General features: G+C 39.4%; 1 protein-coding gene, 1 long non-coding RNA gene and 1 pseudogene across 4 annotated transcripts in view; 2 read left to right on the top strand and 1 right to left on the bottom strand.

The window, feature by feature from the left end:
- LOC116083497 overlaps positions 1-6,580 on the top strand; it is a 47,287-nt gene extending 40,707 nt beyond the window's left edge. The window contains exon 6 of the long non-coding RNA XR_004115749.1: positions 6,281-6,580. This is a non-coding gene — a long non-coding RNA (uncharacterized LOC116083497). The remainder of the gene's footprint in view (positions 1-6,280) is intronic.
- A 2,524-nt stretch (positions 6,581-9,104) lies between these two features.
- LOC116083859 lies at positions 9,105-11,368 on the top strand (annotated as a pseudogene). The gene is made up of 2 exons (XR_004115930.1): positions 9,105-9,185; positions 10,265-11,368. The product of XR_004115930.1 is annotated as a 4F2 cell-surface antigen heavy chain pseudogene (transcript).
- Positions 11,369-14,462: 3,094 nt separating this feature from the next.
- Positions 14,463-26,514, bottom strand: part of Marchf11 (membrane associated ring-CH-type finger 11) — a 102,022-nt gene continuing 89,970 nt past the window's right edge. For both annotated transcript variants that reach the window (XM_031360091.1, XM_031360090.1), the window contains one exon: positions 14,463-14,948. In XM_031360091.1, the coding sequence (XP_031215951.1) occupies positions 14,868-14,948 (81 nt within the window). In that variant the 3' untranslated portion in view covers positions 14,463-14,867. The remainder of the gene's footprint in view (positions 14,949-26,514) is intronic.

The following is a 26,514-nucleotide window of genomic DNA, read 5'->3' as shown; positions in this document are numbered from 1 at the left end:
GAAGAAGAAGAAGAAGAAGAAGAAGAAGAAGAAGAAGAAGAAGAAGAAGAAGAAGAAGAAGGGATCTGATTTTATTATTTTTTTATTTATAGTGAGTTATTTTTGTTTGTTTGTTTATGTTTTTTGTTTTGTTTGTTTGTTTGTTTGCTTTTTGAGACAGGGTTTCTCTGTGTAGCTCTGCCTGTCCTGGATCTCACTCTGTAGACCAGGCTGGCCTCGAACTCAGAAATCTGCTTGCCTCTGCCTCCCAAGTGCTGGGATTAAAGGCATGTGCCACCACTGCCAATATAGTGAGTTATTTTTTAGACTCTCATACAGGAGTACTGTATTGTATCATTTTTTTCTTTCAATATTAAACTCCCATGCCCTCCAAAAGAATGGCTCTTTTGGTCTAAGTTTTCATTTTCCGTGTGTTACATAATGCACCACACTGAAGCTGAGACTGAGGTGACACTTAGATGCCCATCTGGTGTCCGATTATTCCATTTGTACCTTCTGGTGCTGTCCGTTCTCTCTGGGGATAAGCTCCATTACTCCGTTTAAAAAAGAAATGAACTGCTAATTCCATGCAAGGTAGGGACAGCTTAAAAAATGGTACAAGGGTAGAAAGAACCACATGGGCAAACCACATAATATACAAGAATATTTTGCAGGAATTCTTTATGTTGGAACATCCTTTCTCTCCTACTTTCTAGCCAACAGATATTGGAGAGTTATTTTAATCTTAACTCTATTTACGGGGCTGGAACATTCCAAAGAGAAGGAGGGTTTTGCTGAACATTTTAAACAATTGATTCCAGATGGAAACTTTCTGCATCATTTTTGGAATGGTTTGCTCTACCTGTGATCTAAAGGCTGAATGTCCACAGTCACTAAAGACTTAAGGGTGCTGAAGTATTAAGCAACAAAGAAAGCAAATATTTCTGCATTTTGGTCTTACCTAGTTAAATGGTTTTAATTCTCATGTTTGTTTGTTTGTTTGTTTGTTTAGTTTATTTTGGAGGGTAGGGCACTCTCACATGTGTACACATGTGTGTTTGTGAAGCATCTAATACATCAACCCCAGCAGGAAAAGAACTACAAGATGAGTGTAGAGGGTCACTATCCTCAGCTCTGCTCTACTCAGTTGAGTACTGAGAACATATTACAATGATGATGCACGACTTCTCTTTTGAACTAATTTTGGAGTGGTTATACTGAGAAGTGTGCATGTATATGAGGGTATTTGTGTGTGAATGTGTGTGCATCTAAATGTGTGTGTGCATGTAAATGTGAGTATATATGCATGTAAATGTGAGTGTATGTGCATGTAAGCGTGAGTGTGTACATGTAAGTATGAGTGTGTTCATGTAAGTGTGTGTGCATGTAAAGGTGAGTGTGTTCATATAAATGTGTGTGCATATATATGTGAGTATATATATATGTGAGTGTGTGAGTGTATATGCGTATATGTATATATGTGTGCATGTATGTGTGCATGTATATATGGGTGTGTGTTTGTGTATGTATTGTGAGTGTGTGTCTGTGTGTGTGTGTGTGTGTGTGTGCATGTATACATGAGTGAGAGTATGGGAGGGAGATGGAGAGGGAGAGACTCTCCAAATAGCCCCTTACTACTCATATTGTATTACATGATACTCTTTTCTTCTATTTGGCTTCTACTCAATAATACTCATGAAAGGGTGATTGTGAAGACCATTAATGGGGTCCTAAAACCAATCAAATGGCACAGACACCATTCATGAGCTTCCAGCTAAGTGTTATCATGCAGGAAGCTGAATGTTAGCCACACACTGATGCTCCAGACACACAGAATGGAAGTGAACTGCAGTTCTAGTTTATGTCAGTAAACACACATAGATACAATGGACTGAACCAGAACTCTGCTTCACAGCTAAAAACCCAGCTTTGAAAAGCAGCTAAATGTAAAGTAAGAATGCTCTGCTTTGTGATAGAGAATGGCTGGCCTAGCAAGAGGCTTGTCCGGTGAAGCTGAACAGTGATTTAGGAAGCAAGAAAAAGAAATTGAGACAAGGACTCCTTCGAAAGGATCAAAAAACAGAGAAAAAGGAAGTTAGCTTTTGAGAATTCAGTTAGTAGGTCCCAGTTTGTATGGTTAACAGAGAGGACAAACGGGTTCAAAGCAGCTGATGATCTTCAGATATGTTCTAAGCCTTTGACTCCTCACTGTAGGGAAGGTGAGGTCATCTCCTGGCCAAGCACATAGCCCCAAGTGATACCTGAAATGCCTATCACTCCAATTGTCACAAGCCTCCCTCATTTATGTGACACAAGTACTACTAACAATAACTACAATGTAGTGCATACAATATACTAAATATTCAAATCAATTCTTTCAGTGATTTTAAAAACTATGAAGTTTGCAATTATGATCTCCATTGTACAATAAGAAAGAAGAGGCAGATCAACTGTATTGAAAGCTTTCTTTTTTAATAAATAGTTTAAATATAACTTTAATTTTCATAGAATTATAACACTTTCCCCTCCATTTCTGCAGTCTAGCCCTTCCTAGCAACCCAAATTCAAATTCCTCCTATGTCAACTGGACTCTAAAATTGATATACTTTTTTTACTTGATTATTATTGTTACATACATGTATATGTGTGTATGTATTCATATAGGTTTATATATGCATATACATGCATATATATGTATATATGCATATACATATATATCACAGTTCCACTTTAACATGTATATGTATATGTGTATATTACATAACACACATATCCTATATCCTATTGGGTCCATTTTTTTTGGTGGTGTGTTTATAGTTTTAAGACTGACCACTCTGCATTGGAAATCCAATAAGGAGGCTCATCCATGGGAGAGGGTAATTCTCCTTCCAGAGTCATTAGTTGCCTATAGTTCTTTGTCTATGGGTGGCACCCCTTTGAAAAACCTGCCTGTCATGTTAACATGTCCATTGTTAAGCTATTGTTCTAGTCTCGTTTATGCAGCCATTTCTAGGAGAGACAAACATATATGTGGTGGAAAGAGGAAGCTTATTCACTGCTAGTGGAAGTACAAACTGGTGCAGCCACTTTGGAAATCAGTGTGAAGATTCCTCAAAAAGCCAAAAATGTGTCTATCATATAACCCAGATGTATCACTGTTGAACAAATACTTCAAAGACTATGTACTACTAGAGAGATTTCTGTTCATGCATTTCATTACCCATCTATTAAAAATATCAAGGAAATGGACATAGCTCAGATGTTCAACTGATGAATGGATAGTGAAAAATGTAGTATATTCATACAATAATCAGCTATAAGAAAAAAGAATTGTTAAATTGACAGATAAATTGGTAGAGCTGGGAATAATCATTCTGAGTGAGGTAATCCAGATTCAGCAAGGCAAATGTCAGATCTTTCCTCTCATTTGGGGACATTATTTGAATCTATAGACTCATGAGAATTTGAAATACTCTTGGATGTCAGGAAATGACTACAGGGTCTTTGCGGTTGGCTTTAAAGGTCAGGGAGATAAAAAATCAGTAGTTAACAGGGTTAGTAGGTAAGCTGGTGTGAGATTTGAGAGTAGAGAAGGACAGGATATAGAAGGGAATAAAAAGGAGAAATGACTCTTAACACCCTCAAAAACCCATACAGAAACTTATCTTCTACTATATCTATTTCCTAAAATATATGTGTATCTATTGCAATATCAACAATATGGCTACTCAAATAAGACCTGAGGAATAACAATTCAATTCACTTGATGTGCCACTATGGATGGGAGGCATATGATGGGATCCCACCCCAAGATGATGAGCTATGGGTAATTAATGACTACTGACAGAAAACTAGTCTTCCTCATGAGTGAACCCCCCTAATTGGTTATCCAGTAACAAATGGCCAGACCTAAAATCATATGAGCAACACTAAACTCACCTAGTAGTATCTATGGATAACACACACACACACAAACACACACACACAAACATACACACACAAACACACACACACACAAACACACACACACAAACACACACACACACATACACACACACACAAACACACACACATACACACACACAAATACATACACACACAACACACACATACACACACACATACACACACACACACACACACACACACACACACCACAGTGCATATATGTGGATATCAATGTGTGTGTTAATGCAACAACCATAATTAAAGAAAAAGAAGCTATTAATTTTGAGAGAGACCTGGGGGCTCATGAAAAAGTTTAGAGAAAGAGAGAAATAGGGAAAGGATATAATTATATTTGTAGTAAAAATAAGGTTAAAAATGAAAGAATGAGGTATTATTTGTGGCTATATGGATGTCACTGGAGAAAACTGTATTTTAAAGTAATGAGTCACACGGGGGTGTGGATGAGCCAGCCCTTAGGGTGTGAACGTGGGAAAGCTGACCCTGCCTCCTCTTGATGACAGCATTCCATAGTAGTGCTGGAGAACTCAATCTGGAGATGCAGATAAGGGAAGAGCTGGTCACTGACCAGTTCTACTAAAACCAAGGCCCAGCTCCAGGGCTCTAAATTGGCCCACCCTAAAATTCGTATCATCTGAAAATGATTGGGACTCGCGAAAAGGCCAGTCCTGCTGTTCCAAAGCTTTGGGATCTCCATGACACAGGGCAAGAACAGGATAATCAGGAGTCCAGATGAGGATCTAATATTGATGGTATCACAGAAGCCAGAGATCTCAAACCAGACTAATGACTCATTGCAATGAATATTTGCAAGTGAAGATGTGTGGACAGTGGATTTTATTGTGGGATACATTGTGACATAGTACAGCTTCCACAATGAGATGTTTTCTGTTTTGTTTTTGTTGTTATTTTTGTGTATGTGTTTTATTTTGGGATGAGGCTGCAAGGGCAAAGGGTAGATGCAAAGGGATTGGGAGATAAGCAGGACTGAGATACATGAAGTGGAATGCACAAAGAATCAGTAAAAAGCTAAAAAAGAAATGAGCCACATACAGGAAAATAACTATGGCCCATCCTCAATTATATGTGAAATTTGGGTGGATCTCAGAAATATTGAGTAGAAGAATAATCATAGTCTTTATAACATACAGTAGGATAGAGAGGGGACTTGAATAGAGTCCCAAAATACACTTTGATGGGGAGGGTAAGTCTAATAGTGTAATATTCTACAACATAAGAGGCCAACAATATTTAACAACAATTTATTACACCATCTATAAAGTACTAGAAGAGACAAGTTAGAAGTTTTTCCCCAAATATGACAAATGATTATGGAACTAGAAATAATCTAATTCATCAGTTCGAACTACATGCATTCATCAAATTGTTGCTCTACATATCACAAGCATATAAAATTACTGTGTCAATTATAAAATTCATAAAGACAGTAGTAACAGTTTTTTTCATTCTTGAGTATTGTTGGAATTTAATACTGTCAGTTTGGACTGCGTTTACAAAGAGTGTACCCAGACTTTCAGCACACCTCTAAACAGATCCAGAATTGATTCAAGGTGGCTCTAAAGGGTAAAGAGGATGGATGAGAATTAGATTTGGCTCAATGACTGGAAGCACAAAGCAGACACCAGACATTTGGAGAGTAAAACTTTGAGCACAATCCCAATCTTTTACTCTGATGGTGACGTTTCTGAAGATAGTGAAAAAAAGTTATCATCTTTCCTCTTTCCCCTGACTAAGAATCTGTATTCTTCTGGCCAAGACTATCTATAAAAGTGAACATGATTAGAACTAATGATTGTTTTTCTGTCCAACAGAACATTGTAGTCTCACACTTCGGAGATTCTTTGTAAAAGAGCTAATCTTTGATTATATCTTGAGAGCAGTGTCTGAGGACCCACAGAACCTTCAAGTCCAGCCTCAGTGACAGTCACTATTACTCACAAGTCTTTCAAGCAAGACACAGACCCATTTACTTGAGTTTTAGCAATGTACTTTCAAGCACATTCACACATAGGTCCATAAAGTCATTACATATGAAAGAAGCATCTGTAACTATAATTGGAAATAAGTGTTCTAATAATAATTTTCTCAAACATAAAAGACTTCTGTCATAAGGTCCAAGAGAAAAATTAAACTTAACATCTTGATTGAACTTAGCTCTTCCAGTGACAGAATGAGATGGATCTAAATAATATTTTGAGTGGTTTGTTTTTGTTTTTGTTTTGTGTTTTTTTATTGTTGTCGTTAAAGAATAAATGAGAAGGATATTTTTAACTTGAACTTCTGTCTGTAAATTTAATTTCCTTTTATTTGAAAGGACATTGATGCAAATTGTTCATGTGCCTGGCGATCTCCGGTGGAACAGATGTTGTTGAAGTATAATTGTCCTGGGTGAGAAACAAAAACTGCAGTTAGACTTCCATTCTCATTAATTTTCTCAGATGCAAGTAAACAGCAAAGTCTGACTCAGTGAACAAAGGATGCTGTACTTTCTCCCAGGTCACTCTTCTGCCATTTAACATTTCTCTTGTCTCCAAGGATGGGTCTCTTCTTAAACTCATAAAGGGTGATCTGTACTTAGATGCTGAGAAGGAACCACAGATGCTGATGTTGAAATTGTTGAAATATGTTAAGGAAGTTTCTGCAAATTTCAAGGGGAATGACCTATAACTTGGAAAAATCATTTATTAAACTACTAATTAATGGTTTTCCCCATTTCTAATTTCCATGGGAAGATATAAAGCATAATAAAAAATTTCATCTTCTTCAAGGCTATTTGTAAGTTTTCTGATGTAGATAATACTTTGTTTGGTTTTGAACCTATTTTATTACTATACTTTTATTTCCCCTGAGTTTGACTATGCAGGAATCTATAAGGTGTGGGAAATCAGGTCGGTTGTGGGATAAGAATGGCCAATCAAGTGCATGAAAGCAATAGCAATAGTCCTCAGCAGCTGATTTACTTTATAGGGCAAAAGAGTATTTAAAAGAACCACTTATTAAACTGAAAAGTGGGAGTCAAATCTCTCTCTCTCTCTCTCTCTCTCTCTCTCTCTCTCTCTCTCTCTGTCTCTGTAATACATACACTTTAAATATAAAAATATAGGGATAAAATATTTTAATTCTTTGAGGATTTCATCCTTACATATAGTGTTTTTAATCATATTTACTAGGAGCTTGCATACAAATTTATCTTAATATATTCCCAAAGGCCATGACTTTATTTTAGGCCTGAATCCCCTGAGGGTATTTATAACTTAGATCCTATACATTTCGTTTTCTTTCTTGTTTCTGAAATGATGGCAGTCAGAAAGAGTTTGTTGGGGTAACCAAGGAATTGCGATTTGTGGGTGCTTGTAATGGTGGTGTTGGTGTTGAAGAAAGGGGAGGGGTGAGAAGGAAATGAAGATAACACAAGTGTGGAGCTGAAGGGATGGTGAAATAAAGACTACTCAGCCTGGCCCATGGTAAGTGCTTGTTCTTCAGTCTCCTAGTGAGCAGATTATGCTAATTTATTTCAATTTAAAATTGTCCACATAACTTCATTATTTTTAAAGATGTGTTTTTAATTAGGGTATAATCAGGTATAATCATGTTGATCAGGGACATTTTATTATTTATGTTTTAATCTACACTATGCAAGAGTTTATGTTTAATCAAAAGCATAGACAAAAACATTTTGATCCCCTCATGAATTCTTAGTTCATGATGTAAACTCTCACCTTGATGTTCTAGGCAATCCTTTATTTCACACTCTTCTGTATTTTCTTTTCTTCAATTTATTTTTGAACTTCTGATAATCTCTCTGATTCCTATATGCCATGTACTTTTTCCTAACAGATTCATTCATTAAGCACTCCACCACCACCGACACTCCAACTTAATCAGAAGTTAAACCTATCTCATACCTTTCCTTCTTCTAGGCATCTTGGGAGCAACAGTAAATGAAATACAGCCCAGGCTCATGGAGTTTGTGCTTTACCAATAGAACATACTAAGAAACAGATAGACATGCCTTGTACTCAGTGGCTAATGTTCTCCAAGGAAAAGAAAGCAGAGGGTGAGAGGATGGTGCCATTTTTACAGAGGTCTGAGAAGAGCTCTTGACAAGAAGCAACAACATGATACCATGGGGACACATGGGAGAGTGTGCTGGGCTTCATCTACACAGCCCAGAGCCCTAAAGCAGAGATGTTCTTGACAGGTTTGAAATCCAGAAAAGCCAGGTTGAGCAAGGAGAAAGGATAGTAGGGATGAGGGAGAAGGTACCACCAGGAGCAGGTCCTCATGGGATTTTGTAAGGACAGTGATTACCTTCTCAGTGGGATGGGCCCTCAACAGGAAAATCTGTGTGATGGAGAGAGTAGTGTGCTCAATTTTCATTCTGAAATGATGTCTCTGTTGCTCAGTTTACTAGAAGACTGGAGAGAAAGAAGAGTATATTAGTTTCCTGAAGCTGTTTTAAGTAGCAAAACCTGTGTGGCTTAAAACTTTATAACTTCACTTTCTCAGTCCTGGAGGACACAAGTCCAAGTTGGGGAAATACTGGGGCCTCATTTGCCCTGAATCACTCAGAGAGCATCCTTTCTTGACTCTTTCTGGTATGGGCTGTTAATAGTGCAAACAGTTCTCTGGTTTGGAGGAACATCATTCCAGACTATGTCTCCATAATTACATGGAATAATTCTGTGTATGTCTGCAACTCTGCATGGCTTCGTATGACATGACAAAGACTCTGGGTTGTGGCATTGAGGGCTTTCCTTGTGAATTCTGTCTTCATTTAAACTAATAAGCTGTATTAAATACTATTTCCAAATCCAGTCACATTTTGATGTCCTGCGTGATTATTAATTTTTAGAGGAAGTAAGCCAACCTGGTACAATTGGCCTCTTGTAACAGTCTCCATTAGAGATTATGGAAGCTTATACCAGCAAGGGATGTGATCTTCAGTGATTAGATCTGAGGATACTGTTAAAGAATAAGCTGAGTGTTTGAATGTGGAAACAAAGAAATGGAGCAATGAAAGATGACATCAAACTTTTGGGGTCTGAAAAACTAACTGCAGGAATGTAATTCCTGTTGTAAAGGCAATGGGAAGGGGTGTCAGGGTTTTAAAGAGGAAGGGTTTTGGTTTGACTAAAATGAGTATCAGATGCCTTGTATCTTACTGCATGCAAGAAATTTGTGCAAGATCAAGCCAAACAAAATCCAGCCCGGGTGATGTAAGGAGTCATGAAGTCCCATCCCTAGCTGAGGAGCTACTGGCATTTGATGCCTCCTGGGAAAGGCCCAAAAAGTCCGTTCTCTTCAGGGATGCAGTCCCTGGGAGGCTACCCATGTTCCAGTAGGTGGCCCTACATATATGTACATCCAGGCAGCACTAAGCAGAATCAATAAAAAAAAAAAGCATCATATGAAATTGGGATGGAATAGTGGTATGGGAAGTAGGGGAGCAATTAAAGGGAAAAATATGAGGGTAGATTTAATCAAAACACAAACATGCATAGAACTCTTAAGGAAATATTTAATAACAGACTAGGAAAAGAGAAAATAAAATGGGAGCCATTGGGTAAAGGAACCTTGACTTGCTTTCATGTAGCTATGTTTTAATTGTCTCTCCTTTTGCCTCCTATTGGAATTGAAGCTTAAGTGCACAAGCAGGTCCTTTCTTCTGGCTCTCTGCAGGAAGCCTGTATACAAAGAGCATCTCCCTAAGGTCTGCAATCTTGGTTTCTCAGTCACACTGGGCTCCTTTCCTAAACTGCTTACACAAGCTCACAGAGATCTCATCTGAAGGGAAGAAAGAGTCGAATGGAACTTGTAGGAAGGGGAACAATGGGAGAAGGAGATGATAGCCCAGCCTTGAGAAAACGGTTGCCTTCTGCTTAGCACAGTGTTTCATGGTTAGTCTGCAGGCTTTTCTTTCACCTGAAATCTTACCCAGAATCTCTTCCTGCTCAAAGCACAGAGGCTCTCTGCTTACTGCTCACCATTGTGGATGCTTCTCTGGCCTTCATCTTACTTTTTAGTCATATTTGATAACTCTTGAGTTCTTCCATTCAGAAGCATCCCCCCTCCACCACTTTTAAACATTTATATCCTTAGTTTTTCTCCTGACTCTGTCCATTTCTCCTTCCCTCCCTACCCTCCCTCCATCACCTCCTTCCCTTTCCACTTCCTACCCCCAACCCTATCCTACCTTCCAGTGTGTGCTACTAATGAGAGTTGAACACAGGGCCTGTATGAGACAAAAACTTTACCACTGAGTTATAACCCAATCCCTATTCTGGCATATATTTAGTGCAATATAGAGAATTTAAAAATTAAATTTTATATTAAAGAAATATCAGATGACAAAGACCTTCTACAAAGTGCCAAGAAAAAGAGCATTCACATCATTTTGGACCTCACTCCCAACTACCAAGGCCAGAACGAATGGGTCCTCCCTGCTCAGGCTGACATTGTAGCCACCAAAATGAAGGAAGCTCTGAGTTCTTGGTTGCAGGATAGTGTGGATGGTTTCCGAGTTCTGGGTGTGGGAAACCTGACAAATGCAACCTTGTACTTGGCTGAGTGGCAGAATATCACCAAGAACTTCATTGACGACAGACTTTCGAATACAGGGACTGAGTCCTCTGACCTGCAGCAAATTGTCAACGTACTTGAATCTACCAGCGACCTGCTGTTAAAAACTAGCTCATACTTGTCAGATTCCACTTTCACTGGGAAGCATACTGAATCCCTAGTCACTAGGTATTTGAATGCCACGGGCAGTCACTGGTGCAGCTGGAGTGTGTTGCAGGCAGGACTCCTGAGAGCCTTTATACCGGATCAGCTTCTCCGACTCTACCAGCTGCTGCTGTTCTCTCAGCCAACGACTCCTGTTTTCAGCTACTGGGATGAGCTTGGCCTTCAGGCAGCTGTCCTTCCTGGACAGCCTGGGAAGGCCCCATTCGTGCTGTGGAATGAGTCCAGCATCTTTCACACCCCAAGACCTGTAAGCCCCAACATGACAGTGAAGGGCCAGAATGAAGACCCTGGCTCCCTCCTTGCCCAGTTCCGGAGGCTGAGTGACCTTCCAGGTAAGGAACGCTCTCTGTTGCACCGTAACTTCCACGCACTGTCTTCCTCATCTGGCCTCTTCTTCTACATCCGCCACTGGGACCAGAATGAGCGTTACCTGCTTCTTCTACCTGGTGGTGCTCAACTTCCAGGATGTGGGCCTGTCAGCCAGGGCAGGGTCCTCCAACCTCCCTGCTGGTATAAGCCTGCCAGCCAGTGCTAACCTTTTGCTTAGTACGACAGTGCCCCGCAAAGCCGTGAGGAGGGCACCTCCCTGAAGCTGGAAACCCTGAGCCTGAGTCCTCATGAGGGCTTGCTGCAGCAGTTCCCCTTTGTGGCCTGACCCTACCTCAGCAGAACCTACCACCCTCCTTTGTTCTCCCCAGGCCTTTTGAATTCTGGTCCTTCCTTATTTTTAAACTTTTGCAGATTACTATGAATGCTTACACTGGGTGCTTTTGTCTTCAAATAAAAAAAATCACCCCTGCCTCAAAAACAAAAAACAAAACAAAAACAAAAACAAACAAAACGATGACGTACTCTGAAGTGTTTAAGGAGCTCTTAATAATGAAGAGCCTGTCTTCTATTTCATGAGACTATGAGCTGCTTTCCTTCCCTGAGTTCTGGTTTTGACTCTCCTGAGGAGAGAGGAAGGAAACATGGCTGGCCTATATGGTGCTCTAGTGTCGCTGTTGTCTTATATCCCTCACTGCAGTGGATGCAGAGAGGACACTAGTGCCCCAGAATCAATCTTGCCAAGGCTTATTTCTTGCCACTCATCCTTGTGGAATTCAGTTCCGTACTCTTATAGACACCTGTGGAAGGAGGGACCATGCCGGACATGCACCCTGCCTGCCCCTACAGACAGCACACCTACTTTTGTTAACATGTCCTCTTCTTCCTAGGGTGTTCTGAGTACCTCCCTTGTGATTTCCTGGTGTCCCCTGAGGCTGCAGGAGCCAGGTGGTGACCTCCCTTGGTGCCTCATGGGCAATGCTTCCCAACTTCCTGCCCCTCAGGGCTGCCATCTCTCACCTGGAACTACTATGTGATGCAGGGCCAAAAGTCTTCATCTCTCATGTCCAGATGGCTCCGGGCATGCTGTTAACAGTGCCCAGTGCTTACAAACACGTTTAGAGAAGCTCATACTACAAATTAGACATTCAAAAGAGACAACTTGCTTACAGGCTCTAGGCTTTTATCATCCTAGAGGAGATTTTGAAAATAATAATTTAAGATATTTCCAATTCATTTCCTAATTATAAATATTTTTGGCATTGAAGATTTAGTTTGAATTATGGTATTGAAGTTGAAAAAGTTGTTTCTGTCATAATAATCTGTGAGATGATATTAAGAGTTTTAAGGTTTTTATGTATTTTTTAAAATAGTGAGTTCAAAACTCTCTTTACACAATACATGTATGCATTCATACACACTCACACACACTTTTTTCTATGCAGTTATTTTATAGGTGATACATTTATTGTGGGGAAATTCTGGTAATTTTCTTATTCCAACATTAATTTATGCTCTCACTCTCTCACTCTGTGTGTGTTTATGTGTGCGTGCATGTGTGTATATGTGTATGTATGTATGCATGTGTGTGCACATATGTGAGTGTATTTGTGTGTGGGGATCAGTGACAATGGTGAGGGCTAGACATAGAAAGCAGGCAACAGTTCACGGCGGGTCACAGTCAGGCTTGCCAAAGCACTGTGCATTCTCATCCTCACTGATCTCCCTCTTGTACTCCACAAATATATTGCAGAGAATTTCTTATCCCAAGGTCCTTTTCCTGTGAGGATGTTGATACAAATTCACCGGTGTACACTGCCTCAAGGGTCAGCCTTGCTGTATGCTGGAGCACTGTTAGGCTAGAATGTGCCGAAGAACTATTGAGGAAGTCTTAGTAACACGGCACTTGATACTGGGATATCAACAGTAACCAACACTGTTCCCCATTAGATGCTGTGCTGTTAAACTGCCCAGGAGCCTCTCCTGGAGCCACACCACGCAGCATTGGACTAAAACCAACAGCCTCTGTTTGAAATAGAATTCTGATAACCTCACTCCCTGGATCTGCCTCCAAATAACAGCAGAGTTCTCCTCCCTATATGGCTTTGTGAATCATTCTTCACATTTCTACCAACTCTCCCCACTTCATTGTTTGTGACATAGAATTGTAACTGGAAAAATAGAATTTCCAAAATAAAAGGGAATTTCCTATGGAGTGACTGTAGTCATACTTGTAAACATAAACAATAATGTCAATGACACCTACATTATTTTTAGAAAACAGAGTATTTTGTTTCATAAGCTTTCATGTCTGTCTGTGAACTTCAACTTAATATCAGCAGGCATAACACTCATTTCTAATCACACCTGTCTACCTCCTTGTACATTTCATTATTGCCCTGTAATATATGTCAATCGTTGCATTACAAGGATGAATTATATTTAATTACCAGACACCATTAGTTAGAACTTGTTCCTGAGAAGTCAAAAGCTTAATTTTTTTCATCTTTTCAAAAAAAAATCTAGTCTATCCAGAGGACCAGAAAGATCTTCCCTGCTTATAGGTTAAGATATTCCTCAGAATTTCATTCAGCTGATGGAGTAGCATTTAGAAGGTTAAGAAGGTGTATATGCACCAGGCAGTGGTGGCACACGCTTTTAATCCCAACACTTCGGAGGCAAAGGCAGGTGGATTTCTGAATTCGAGGCCAGCCTGGTCTACAGAGTGAGTTCCAGCACAGCCAGGGCTACACAGAGAAACCCTGTCTCAAAAAAACAAACAAACAAACAAAAACAAACAAAAACAAACAAACAAACAAAAAACAAAACCAAAAAAAAAAGGTGTACATGCTTTTTATAAGAGGAAAATCTGATTAAAATAACTCAAGACACTAAGTAATGGTGATAGCATATTCGGTTGTGCCAACGTGAAGAGGCTGTTTTTGTGTCTCTGTGATTATAGCGCTGGGAGCATTTGGTGAGTTGATCTTTTCAGGGCTACATGTACTTGGGATGTCTACCTAACATGGACAGGAAACTGTCCATTTCAATAGTGCCTTTCTTCCTCTTTGACATTCCCTGTGATGATTCAGAAGTTGAAAAGTAAGCCACAGTGCCTAGATATTTGCTGTTACAGGTTTTCCAATCAAGAGAAGGTGCAGGTAGAGGCCCCAGGAAGCTTCGTGGAGGACCTAGAGGCTGTGGCTCTTGGAATTGGCCTGCAGCACTCAGAACTGACCTGAAAAGTGCATGAGGCAAAAATTTTGATACACATAGATTTAAAATAAGCAAGAAAAATATCTTAGGTCTTAATGATTTCTTTCATTATTCACTTGACCAAGTACACTTACATGAGCCATATGACAATTTCAGTAACTAACTTTAAAAAGATGTGACAGGTCACAAAGCAAACAAGGAGCCTCTTTTTTTTTCAGAAAAATGTATTTGCAATTCAAATGTTCATATAAAAAGCATAGATTTTAAAAAGTTCATGGATGTACAATTAGAAGTGCTATGGTTTTGCCATTCATTGCAATTACATTCCGAAATGTGCAGGGTTCCACACTCTGCTGCCATGTACATCTGTCACACAGACGTCACTCTCATCACTACCTCCCCAGAGCCGTTATCTTCTGATACATCTTCATGGGCCCTCATCCGGTTGAACAGATGTAATAGCACATAGCCACACTGAAACCGTGGTGAGGTTAGTTGCGTTGGGTGGACCAAGTTCCTGTTCCTCAGAGCTGACAATGGTAACCACAAAGTCCTACTCGTGGAAGACTCTCCTCGGCTGCTTTCTTCAATGTCTGTGGCTTTGTCGTAATTTAATACATCCCAGTGCAAATTAACAGCTCGCCATCGCTTAAACACTCTGTAAACTGCGGCTCCTTCATGCACAATGAGGCCTAAAATTCAAGGAAAGAAAATGACTGTTGATAGTTTGAAGTTGGAAACATTGTCTTGCATAAAGGTCAGGAATTTAAGACACAACCTCATCTCTATCCTTCATCATTATCAGAGAACACAGGATTCTGAGTAATGGGGTGGCTACTGGCAAACTACTCCGTGCATCTCATTTTTAAAAGATAACTGATTAGCGTGTGAAGAGTTTGGCTGCCATTGATGTAATTCCCTTCCATCATCTTTCAATCACTAGCTTCATTTTTAACCTTGCCATTATGTCAACTATATACCATGGATGGTAGGAACTGGGGCTGAGCTAACAACCTAAGAAGTAGATATTAGGCTATCTACCATTTCCACTACTCTTAAAACAATAGAAAAAGCAATATCTGGCACAGAATAGATATAACATTGTATCTCTCTTACTTCCAACAACCACACAAAGACTTTTTGAGCAACTTAGCTCATTGATAACTTTTCATATATTGCTTCATTTAATTCCCATTACAGCTTTATGAAGTAAACATTTTTCTCATTTTGCAAACAGGAGAGCTGAGCTATGAAGAGGTTGTAAAGAGCTCATTAGAGCACACAACTGAAAGTGGGAGAGCCAGGAGTCAAACCCACGCAGGCTGGCTGCAGAGTTCTTGTTCTGAATTTGATAGTCGCATTGCTCTGAAGCAAACTCAGAGATATAAGGCAATATGAGAAACTGACGGATGGTCAGCTAGATGTGGCACAGCAGCCACACCTCTGTGGGTGCTATGCCCACAATACAGCTTACACTTTCTATGTGTTTATATCTCAGCATGTACTCCAGGTCACAGCTTGTGACCCTGTGACTTTCACAGAAGAAAAGGAGGCCCTGGAGGAGACAACCATTTTAATTAACGGGGGGGGGGGGTCTGTGTTTTTGTCTTCCAAGAGGGCTAAATGACATTGGAAGTCAGCCAGCAAAGTGGCCAAGGAAGAGTCATCAGGTAGTGGATGGCATAGGCACCCATCAGTGCAATTATTTCCTGATGATGGGTTTGAGGATGAATACCTCCTCACAGCCCTTGAACTCCTTGGGGCACAGCTGCCCCAAAACACAGGGAAGTGTGACAAAAAGTGCTTACTGCAAAATTACCACAAGCAATCTGAACATCGTCCTTAAAAGAATGGGAGATTAGAAAGCATAGATCTAGTGGACAACAGCAGTGGCATAAGAGAACAAAGCCGTATGAATCACCATGGACGCCTTGAAGCCATAATACAAATCTCAAAGCCACAGTGAGGAGAGATGAAACTTTCTCATAGACATGATGAAATGAAAAATATTGTACATATTTCCTTAGTACAAATAGGAGATTGATGTATAAAATAGTGAAAATAGTACCTTCTGAAATTTCAGTAGTAAGGAGAGAATGGATAAACGAGCCTACCTGAGGGAGGAGAGAGGCTTACAAATGTGCTTCGAATTACAGTTCAAGGAGGGAAATAGGGATAGAGACATTCAACTATTATTCTGTATATGGGGTGTTTTTTTTTTTTTTGCACCTGACAAATTCAAAAATTCAAACTTCCCAAGATGATAACAGATTATTAGTAATCTAATGTGTATTGAAAACTTTGGGGAAAAAAAAAATAGGTTGCTACCCTAAGCTTTAAGAGAAGTCACAAGTAGACTATAAGAGAAAAAAATGAAAAATGAAAAATGGTGGAGATTGTAGTAACAGAAATGGGTACAGTCAACCCATTGATTTTAATGCTGAAAGAATATGAATTGAAAGGGTACTTACTGACCAGCACCTTGGTGTGGGAGCATTGGGAGCCTGCCTATGCTGAAGACACTACCCTTTCCTCTCTCCCTTTCTTTCCTCCCTTTTTCCTTCTCTCAATTCCTTCCTTCTGCCCTCTGTTTTCCTTCCTTTTTTTCTTCCTTCTACTTTCCCTCCCTTTTATACAGTCATCAGCTAAAACAATGCCAAGCAGAAGACGAACATCTAGTCCTTGAAAAACAAGAAGTCAAAATTTTGTCTATTTACAGTACCTGCTTAGCAAAAGATAAGTTTCTTGTATATGTGACTTAACACCTTGTAGAAACATTTACCAGTCTGCTAAAAATATGCGAGACCTGGTTAAATAAACATGTCTTTGAGGACAAGTCTTCTATGTCTCAAAATAACAGGGGAAATGTGCTCTGTCAATCATGACAGTAGCATAAAATCAGTGTTGAAGCTCTTCTTCACAAAGGAAAAAAGGGAATTGACCCAACTGACCATTTGTTTACAGGGAGCTGCCAGAATTATAATTCAAGATGACCAGGTTTTAATTGTTGGTTCTATTGTGAAGCTTTGAGAATCATCAAGGCCAGTGACTTAATCTTTCTTTTTCTTCCTTAAAATGCAGTTGAAACATCGAAGTTTTACATTGTGAAAGAGTTTGGACATAAATCATAATTCCTCAATACTGAAGTATTTGGATTTCCTCTGCTATAGTAACTGTATAAATATAAGACATTACTATTAATTATAAGGTCAGTAGTGAGTTTATGCAGTCGGAGAGCTCATTCATAAAGCAATTACATTCTGAGGCTCATTCGGAGTGAGCGCAGGGGTGATGATTTTTGTATGATGGCTTCATCATAGAAAACCACTCAAATTTCAGCATTTTATTCTTTTTTCCATTAAACTTCTTTGAAAGGCCAGAATCTGATCATTTACTACAGGGTATGGTCACTTTCTAGGAATATATTTTTAGACTCACTTCCGCAAAATTACCACTCTACCATGTGTAGAAATAGATTATATAATCCCAGTTTTTAGAAGATACAATCTTTTTGTTTGTCCACCTTCATGGGCTTCTTATCAATTGTACTGAGCCATGAATAATGTCTAGGTCTTGTTTTATTCCCTCATGAGCTTTCAGAGTTACCTCTTGCCTTCTGAAGATTAAATTCTCCTAAACAGACTGTATCCCATATTACCCACAAGGCACTTCTCTCTACTTTAATTTCAATGAAACTATGGAAAATGCTACTAGAGCTGGTGGCTACCAGAAGACATGACCAGCACAAACTTCAACCAAAACTTAGGATTCGTTCAAATCTAGCTCACTGTGCAGAAAAGCCAAACTTTAAGAACTGTATCAGTGGTAAAACTTTATCAGTGCTACAGCTGCACCAGTGGTACTTTCTCATAGGTGATCAAATATAAACTTGTCATTTCAGGCCACATAGTAAGAAGCTTGCATTTATATTTCACTCAAGCCATTAAACTCACAGGGAAATACAGGGATTATTTTTATAAAACATATATATTAACTACTTTAGGATGCTTTTTATATTCAATGTCATGAATACCAACAGAGTATGTGAGCTGAGGAGTGTGGAGGGCATGTAGGCTTTTTTTTTCTTGCCAGTATATTTAATTGAAAAATTATTGATACTCAAGGAAACATTTTTTTATTAAAGAATCATCTTGAAAATTAAAGCAGGCATAAACAAATCTTGGTTTAAGAGACAAAAAATTTATGTAAGTAAAATCAATCCAAAATTTTAAAATATTATGCTATCTGTAATTGTCTTAGAGACATAGTATAAGAGATAAAGAAGATTATCAAGGTCCAGTATTCACATGGTCATATATCTGGCCATGTGCACATACTTACACACACACACACATAGAAGATTATCAAGGTCCATGTATTCACATGGTCATATATGTGGCCATGTGCACACACTTATACACACACACATAGAAGATTATCAAGGTCCATGTATTCACATGGTCGTATATCTAGCCATGTGCACATACATACTTACACACACACACATAGAATATTATCAAGGTCCAGTATTCACATGGTCATATATCTGGCCATGTGCACACACTTACACATACACACACATAAACCACATTTTTGTTATCTACTTTCACACTCAAAGTGTTGTAACTAACAAAGAATTAGCCTAGAGTCATATTTCAGTGGTAAAACACTTGCCTAATTATGCTGCAGTGAGATGGGTTTGGTACCCAACACCACACAGCAGAAAGAGGAAAGAAAGGGTGGAGAGATGCTTTCAAGTTTTATAATCAAACATAAATTTTATCTGATATTAACTATGACCTCCTTGGCTAAACACTTATCCTTCTCTGTCCCTCCCTCCTCTATGCCTCCCTCTTTTCCACTACCCACATCCAGGTAAGGCAATTTGACAGAATAACTAGAAGATGGAAGTCCTGAAGGCTCTATGGGATATAAAGTATGGCAAGACCCTGAATTATCTGACCTCCAGAACCACAATAAATAAGTGATTGCTGTTTGAATCATCTAATCTCTAGTACTTTGCTATAGCATATAACCTGACCACAACATTCTAGAAAAACTATTATCATCTTCCTTTAAAACTTAAGTAAATTAAATACTGGATGTTGTGATTTGAGAGATGTTATGTAATTTGTTGCTATTAAAAGCACCCCTGTGCTTCAATGATACTGCTTAATATTGTTAAAATGCTGTCTATCCTATGACAAAATCCCTGAGGAAGACAACTTAATGAAGAAAATGGTTATTTGGCTTTCAGTTTCAGAAGTTTTGGTCAATGGTTGTATGGCTCCACCTATTTGGACAAAAAATGAAGAAAGACACCAGGGAGCAGGGAGGACTTGAAGGAACACAGCAGCTGACCTCATGGCATTGAGGTGGCAGAGTGCTACTTCCTAGTTTCTATCACCTTCCATTATGACCATCAAGTGTGGAATTCATAATGGTTAAGTGAGTAGGTTTGAGTTCTCAAATCCAATCACATCCCCAGAGCCTTGCCTCTGCGTAGCCCCAGACATGAAAACCTTCAATATAACAACACACGAGTCTTCATGGAACATTCCATACCAAATTAGTAGTAGTCAAAAACCCATGTCCCTGCCCACACCAATCTACTTCATGGGGAGAAGGATCTCGGCATCTTTTTGGAAGACAATATCATGAGCTGTGAAGACATTGCCTAGTTATTGGATAAGTTATACTCATTTCTTCCTTCCCAGGAAGTTCAGCCATCAAAAAGAGAAATCGCTGAGCACAGTCCTGCTCCACTCAACCTAAATGCCCTTGGGAAAGGCTGGTAAGTGCAAGGGAATTTTGATTGAGATTCCCTAAAATTTCTAGTTTCAATTCTCCTCTTTTCCTTGCCTAGATGTCCCCACCCCAGCATGTGTGGGTATGCACATGTACACTTGCAAGCGTGAGTATGTGTAAGTGCTCAAATGCTGTGAGTGGCAAAGGCAGGGCCTGCAGGTTGTCTGTACCAGGTCCTCTGTGTGTGTGATGTAGCTTTTGGGACGGTTTCTCCTGATGTGTTGCCTTGCTCTGTTGCTCTGTCTAGTGTGAGGGTTTCTGCTCTCTCTCTCTCTCTCTCTGTGTGTGTGTGTGTGTGTGTGTGTGTGTGTGTGTGTGTGTATTTGATTGTTGTCTCTTGGAAGGAAGATGGAGGGGGAAAGTATCCAGGGAAAAGGCAAGTTGTGGGAGCAGGGAAGAGTGGAGGGAGAGGAAACTGGTTAGCATGTATTATATGTGAGGAGAATCTACTTAAACAATAAAATAAGAATAAAAATAAAAATTAAAAAAACAAGTATGTTAATTAACCTGAAGAGTCAGTGGTTCTAAAAGCAGCTTTAAGCTTTGGATCTCTCTATTCCTTATATTGTAGAGCAGTTTGGAGACAATGTCTCTGGCTGGCCTTGCTCTGATGCCTTTATTTTTGTCAGGAGTTGGTGAAAACAATAGTGTTGTTGTTTTAGAAGGTTTGTGTGCAAAATGGTCAAATGTAAAGATTTCTATGACTGAACTGAACTATGCATGACGGCTAAAAACACTCAAAATGGAACTGTAGTCCACTGTATCCTTGGTGGTGATAAACTTTGCTAAAATTCCATGAATGGCTAGAGTGGTGCTTACGGGGTAGAATGCTCACTGCAGATGCCAGACTACCTGTGTTCAGTCCTCAGGGCCCACTTAAAGGTGGAAGGAGACAACCAATCCCATGGAGCTGTCCTCTGACCTTCAAACGTGTGCTGTGTTCATCCTTATGTCCACCCTCAATCATGATAATAAAGAAATGTAAAATGCCATGAAGTACTTTCGCTCTCCTAGCTACATTCCCAAGCTTCATTCCTAGTACTTAGAGAAATGTAGAGGAGTGTGGAAGCCATCAATGAAAAGACATCTCCTTATTGAATATTGTTTAAAGGTGTCTTGAAGAAATAATGATAAATCAGTTATTTCTCTATGGGCTACATTTCTGTTGTTGAACTGAACTATAGATGAAGGTTAATAACATAAAAATGCAAAATAGCCAGACGTCAAAAGTGAAATAAAGCCAAACATTATATACACTATCACAAAATAGGTATTATAAATTGATATCAGGTGAGAGCTCTGTAAAACTACAATGTGCTAATCATAAATGGGTGTTTTGTGACATCTATACATAAATAAATCATATAAAGAAGTAGCCAATATAGAACACATTTTTATCCACAAAAGATATGCTGATTTTCCTATTGTGGAATGTGAATGATAGAAACCTTAACTCTTCTCAGAATTATCTAAAGCCAATCTGAAAGTGCAGTGCTGGTTCTAATAACCAGCAGAAAGCATAGATTCACCATTACCCCTGACAGGAGAAACCTGGTAACTATGATGAATTCTGCCATGATAAAGAAAAAAAAAAAAGGCTTGGTATACACACTGGCTAATTTCTAGGTACTGTGTAGGGCAGTGTAGGACAGTGGTCTGTTCAGACAACTTAGGCTCACTCGAGTAATGGCCTTGAGCCCTGGAGCCTCAGTGGGCAGTTTTCTGCTTGCAGGGGGCAGAAGGAGCTCGGTTACAACTCCTGAGTCTTTGGCTTCTGCTTCAGTCACAACCCCTCACAGCTGCCCCCGCAGGAGATGTGTGCTCTATCAGGCAGGCAATGCTCCAAACTCCCAGCATTCTAGCTGGACGCTACCCCCAGTCATCTGACCACAGCCAGACATGCCTCGCCCCATACAATATAAGGGGCGATTTGCCCCCTCCTCCCTCTCTTGCTCTTTGTCTCTTCCCTCTCTTGCTTCTTCTCTTCCTCTTTTGCTCTCTTGCCCTCTTCTTCCTCTCTCTTGCTTTTTGTTCTCTTCTCTTGCCTTATTGCTCTCTTGCTTTCTTTTCTTTCCTTTCTCTCTCTCCTTCTCTTCTCCTCTCCTTCCTCTCATTTCCTTCTTTCTACTTGACTGGCCTATTTTCTCCTTCCTACAATAAAATATCTCATTTATACATTGCCTCCTTCTTAACTGACGTGCACCTCACCTGCAGGCCTCAGCAGTGGAGAGAGAGCTCCAGGCCTCAGCGACCAGCCACCTTTGGTACAACAGTACTGCTGTTTAAAAAAAAAAAAAAAAGCCACCACACCCTAAATGTAAATAATTGCACACATCAAGAAGTGAACATTACACTGTCAGAGACTCTAATAGTGAAGGATTAATGGAGTTCCTCAGAGTACACTACATAAACTCCATGTCTCATCTGACATTGTCTGCATGTTCTGTGAGCTCTATAATCCATAGGTGGATTGGAAGAGCCTGTCAGGCTGGATCTCTGAGGCTGATCACACCAGGGCTGAGAAGAGGTCCAGACTGTGAAGCCCGCCTTGATACAGAAGTTAGCAGGAAGCAGACCCTTTCCCAAAAGGATACAGGTTGAAGTTATTCCCGTCTACACATCACTGTTCCAGTAAATGAGCATTGTCTGCTCTGTCTACAGCGAACATGGATTGAAAACGTGAAAGAGAAATGTCTCCTCATAGTGATCTTTGAAGACCAGGTTCTTCCCTGTTTCCTTATTAAACACAATCTGTCAGCTCCTCTTCCATTCTTATCATATCCTCTCCAGCTCCAGTAGGACAGATCTGTCCTGTTAATCTTTTGTATATCTTGTATAAACATTGTGGTTCCGCCTCTGTTGTGTGTTCCTGGCCTGTCTGAATCCTATCCTCTTTTTCCTTTAGGTGGATGTTATTCCTAGTTCATTTCCTGGCATATGGTTAAAAAAAAAAATTCAATCAGTCCTTGCTGAATTCCAGGGAACAAGGGGAAAAAACAAAAAAAGCAGGCAGCAGTGGGATCTCCAGAATGCCTGACAAGTATGGAGTGAATTGGTGTGCTTAAGACCTTGACTATAGTTCTTTCAAACATTAAAGTAATATTTTAAAACCCTGGCAAAGGAATTCAAATGTGTGATTAAAAGCTAGACTTGCAAAAAGCTTAAGGGGTCGTCATTGCCCACATTCTATGACAGTAGGCTTTGCCTTCAGGGAAAAGGGGTGTGAACATGGGATCACTGGTGTCAAAAGAGTCACAAGAGATTTGTATTCAGCCAAGAAACTGTACTCCTCCTCCTCCACTCTTCTGTCAACCTGATCACCAAATACTTGGCTCAATCAAAACAGTTATGAACCCAGATGCTTAAAAATGTCTGCCAGGACTGAAATCCCAGGAACAGTGTGGATTCCTCTCCATTGTTTCCAGGAAAAAGTAAGAGAATGAAAAACAAGCATCTATTCATCTCAACTTTTCTGTCAGAGAAGTTAATTCATCAATCAATTGTTGTTGTTGTTGTTGTTATTATTATTTTATTCCTTGGTAGTTAGAGACTCTTTTGATCACTCAGTTACTAACCTTGAAGCAAAAAACTGCTGGTGGTAGAGTCATAGAACATTCCTCCAAGGCTATAAACTGCTGCAGGTTATAAATCCATTGTGTAGCAAATAAGAGGAGATTAAAATAATCCTCATGGCAGAAGAAACTTGAGAAACTTCAAGATGAGGTAGGAGTGTGTGTGTGTGTGTGTATGTGTAAGTGTTTGTGTGTGTAAGTGTGTGTGTTTGTAAGTGTGTGTGTGTGTGTAAGTGTGTGTGTGTGTGTGTGTGAAGTTTATGTGTTCTTTCCCTCCATCCTTTGTGAGTTCCAGATGCCACAGTCAGTTCTGCAGGCTTACAATGTAAACCCCTTTCACCACTGAACCTTCTCTCCAAACTGCATGTGTTTCTTTACACAAATAATTTTTATTAAGTAAAATCATGGAAAGAAAGGGCTTACAGGATAGGTTATCATGTGTTCTACTTTTTACTAATGTTTACTTTTTGTTTGATTAATTATGAATAATTGTATGAGTAAAGATATGTATCTTTATATATAATGATACATATTTTCATATATGATTTTTATTTTATATATTAAGGTATATATACTCATATACTTATATACACACATATATATATCTTTGAGGTTTTAAGAAAATATGTGTATATAATATACATACATATATACTTGTATACACATACACCTATATTTCTTTGGGGTTTTAAAAAGAAGTATTTTCTCATTTAAAATTAGCTTTTCCAATCTTAATATTTACTCCTTGTTCTGTAACTTCATAATTTACACAGTTTCTTTTATTATATAGACAATAAATTTTGTAAATTATTCAAGTTTAACATTTTTGAAGAAGGGATTTTTAAATAAACAGTCAATATAATTAACTGTCACATAAGTATCCTTAGTCTTTCTGCAGACACTCTGGAGCAACAAAATTCCAGCCTTAGATCTTTTTTGTCATCTGTGTGAACATGATCAGAAGCTGTTAGAGATGCTCATTATCCCTTAGATGGGAATGGCAACAGTGCTCCACTTCATACTTTGCTGGGAAGGTCAAATATGAGCACTGATGTGAAGGGCTTACACTGGTGCATGGATCCTAGGAACTCTGACTTCAGAAATTACCAGAGATCTTGGGAACTTATGTTTTGAGCCCTGTTGTGCCCCTCTTCACACTGCTGCAGTGTTACTCATCTCTGTGCTCCCCCACACTGCCACATATGCTTTGCTTTCCTTACTGGAACTATTGCTGATTGAACCACCCAATCTCCTCTCCTCCTTAGCTTACCTTTCCTTCTCTGGCTATGATTGTCTGCCCTTTCCATCACTCTTAATTCCAGCTGCTTGCTGGCCATATTCTCTAGGATTCCCCAGAAATTCTGACAATGATAAATGGTCAAGAAGAATCCACAATCCCTCTCTCCTTTAACCATCTTCTGATGCCCCATCCTTCAAGAATTAATAACAACGTCAGTGAGTCCCAGCTGAGAGGCTCTCCCTAAATCCACAGCTGCAACTGCTTCTGATTATTTCCACAGTGTTCATTCTGTCATCTGATGCATCTCTTTTCATCATGGTAGCTTTCCACCAGACCTAAGAAATCCCTAATCACTTTCTTAGGGAATTGTATTATCTTTATTACCTTCCCAAACATGACTGACTGTCCATCATTCATGCCTATGACTATCAATGATGTTTCTTCAGTATCGGGGTGTTCAAGTATATGAAGAAAAAACATTTAGGGTCTCTTGAACTATGATTTAGAGGCTAGCCTAGTCTGTATCTCAAGTTCCTGTCCAGCCAGGGCTATATAATGAAACTGAATCAAAAAAGAAAGAAAGAAAGAGGGAGAAAGAAAGGAAGGAAGAAAGAAAGAAAGAAAGAAAGAAAGAGGGAGGGAGAAGGAAAGAAAAGAAAGAAAGAAAGAAAGAGGGAGAAGGAAAGAAAAGGAAGAAAGAAAGAAAGAGGGAGAAAGAAAGAGAGAGAAAGAAAGAGGGAGAGAGGGAGAGAAAGGGAGAAAGAGAAAGAAGGAGGGAAGGAGGGAGGAAGGAAACAAAGAGCCATGAACTATCATATGTATGTTGCATAGTCCCAGCAGTTGCTCCTCCTCTAGACCCTTCTCATGCTTCTGCTCTCCTTCCAAATTTAGCTCAAGACTTTCCCTCTACACAGGCTTTTGACCCTAGGTTGATTATTCATCCTCTCACTTCCGATAGTTTCCCTTCTGGCACTTTCCAGGTTGTATTTACTCTTTTTCAGTGAATGTCTCTCTATGGCAAGTAGACACAGTGGGCATGCTACATCCATGTTCAACAAATGCAAGGGGGCCAATAGTGAATTTTTCAGGCTATGAAAACCCTCTGATCTCTGTTGCAGCTTCTCATTGACACCACATACATATATGGATGTGGCTTTATCTCCATACAATATTCTAAGCATTAACATTTCTGTTTGATGTAATTTTATGTATCATAAGTTCTTCATTTATTTAGCCATTTAAAATGCAAAACATTCCAACTATTCTCAAGTCAAAAACAGGCAATGTGTTGTATCTGGCCCTAGGCCCTATGTGCTGACCCATTTTCTGTTTTTCTTTTTTTTTCCTCTGTTGTGTACTTCAGGAGTAGCACAATGTCAATACATAATGCAAGTAGCATGTGTGTCCCAAAAGGTAACTGGAACTGCTTTGGCTAGACAGCTCTCCATGGAGCTGAGAGTATCTTAATTTCCTATGAAGGAAATGGAAGTCAATAATAATAATATACTTGGTCTGCTATTCTTTAACTTGGCTAATATTTCTTCAGAAGAATTAGGTCGTTACAGAGTCAGATAAGCTGAGGGCTTTCTTAAGATGGTGTCTTTAATTTTACACCTCATGAGAGACCTATGGATTAAT

This window comes from Mastomys coucha, unplaced genomic scaffold (genome assembly GCF_008632895.1).
Source record: "Mastomys coucha isolate ucsf_1 unplaced genomic scaffold, UCSF_Mcou_1 pScaffold8, whole genome shotgun sequence".
Lineage (NCBI taxonomy): Eukaryota > Metazoa > Chordata > Mammalia > Rodentia > Muridae > Mastomys > Mastomys coucha.
Note: the sequence above shows the minus strand (reverse complement) of the source record. Positions and strands in the feature narration are given on the sequence as shown.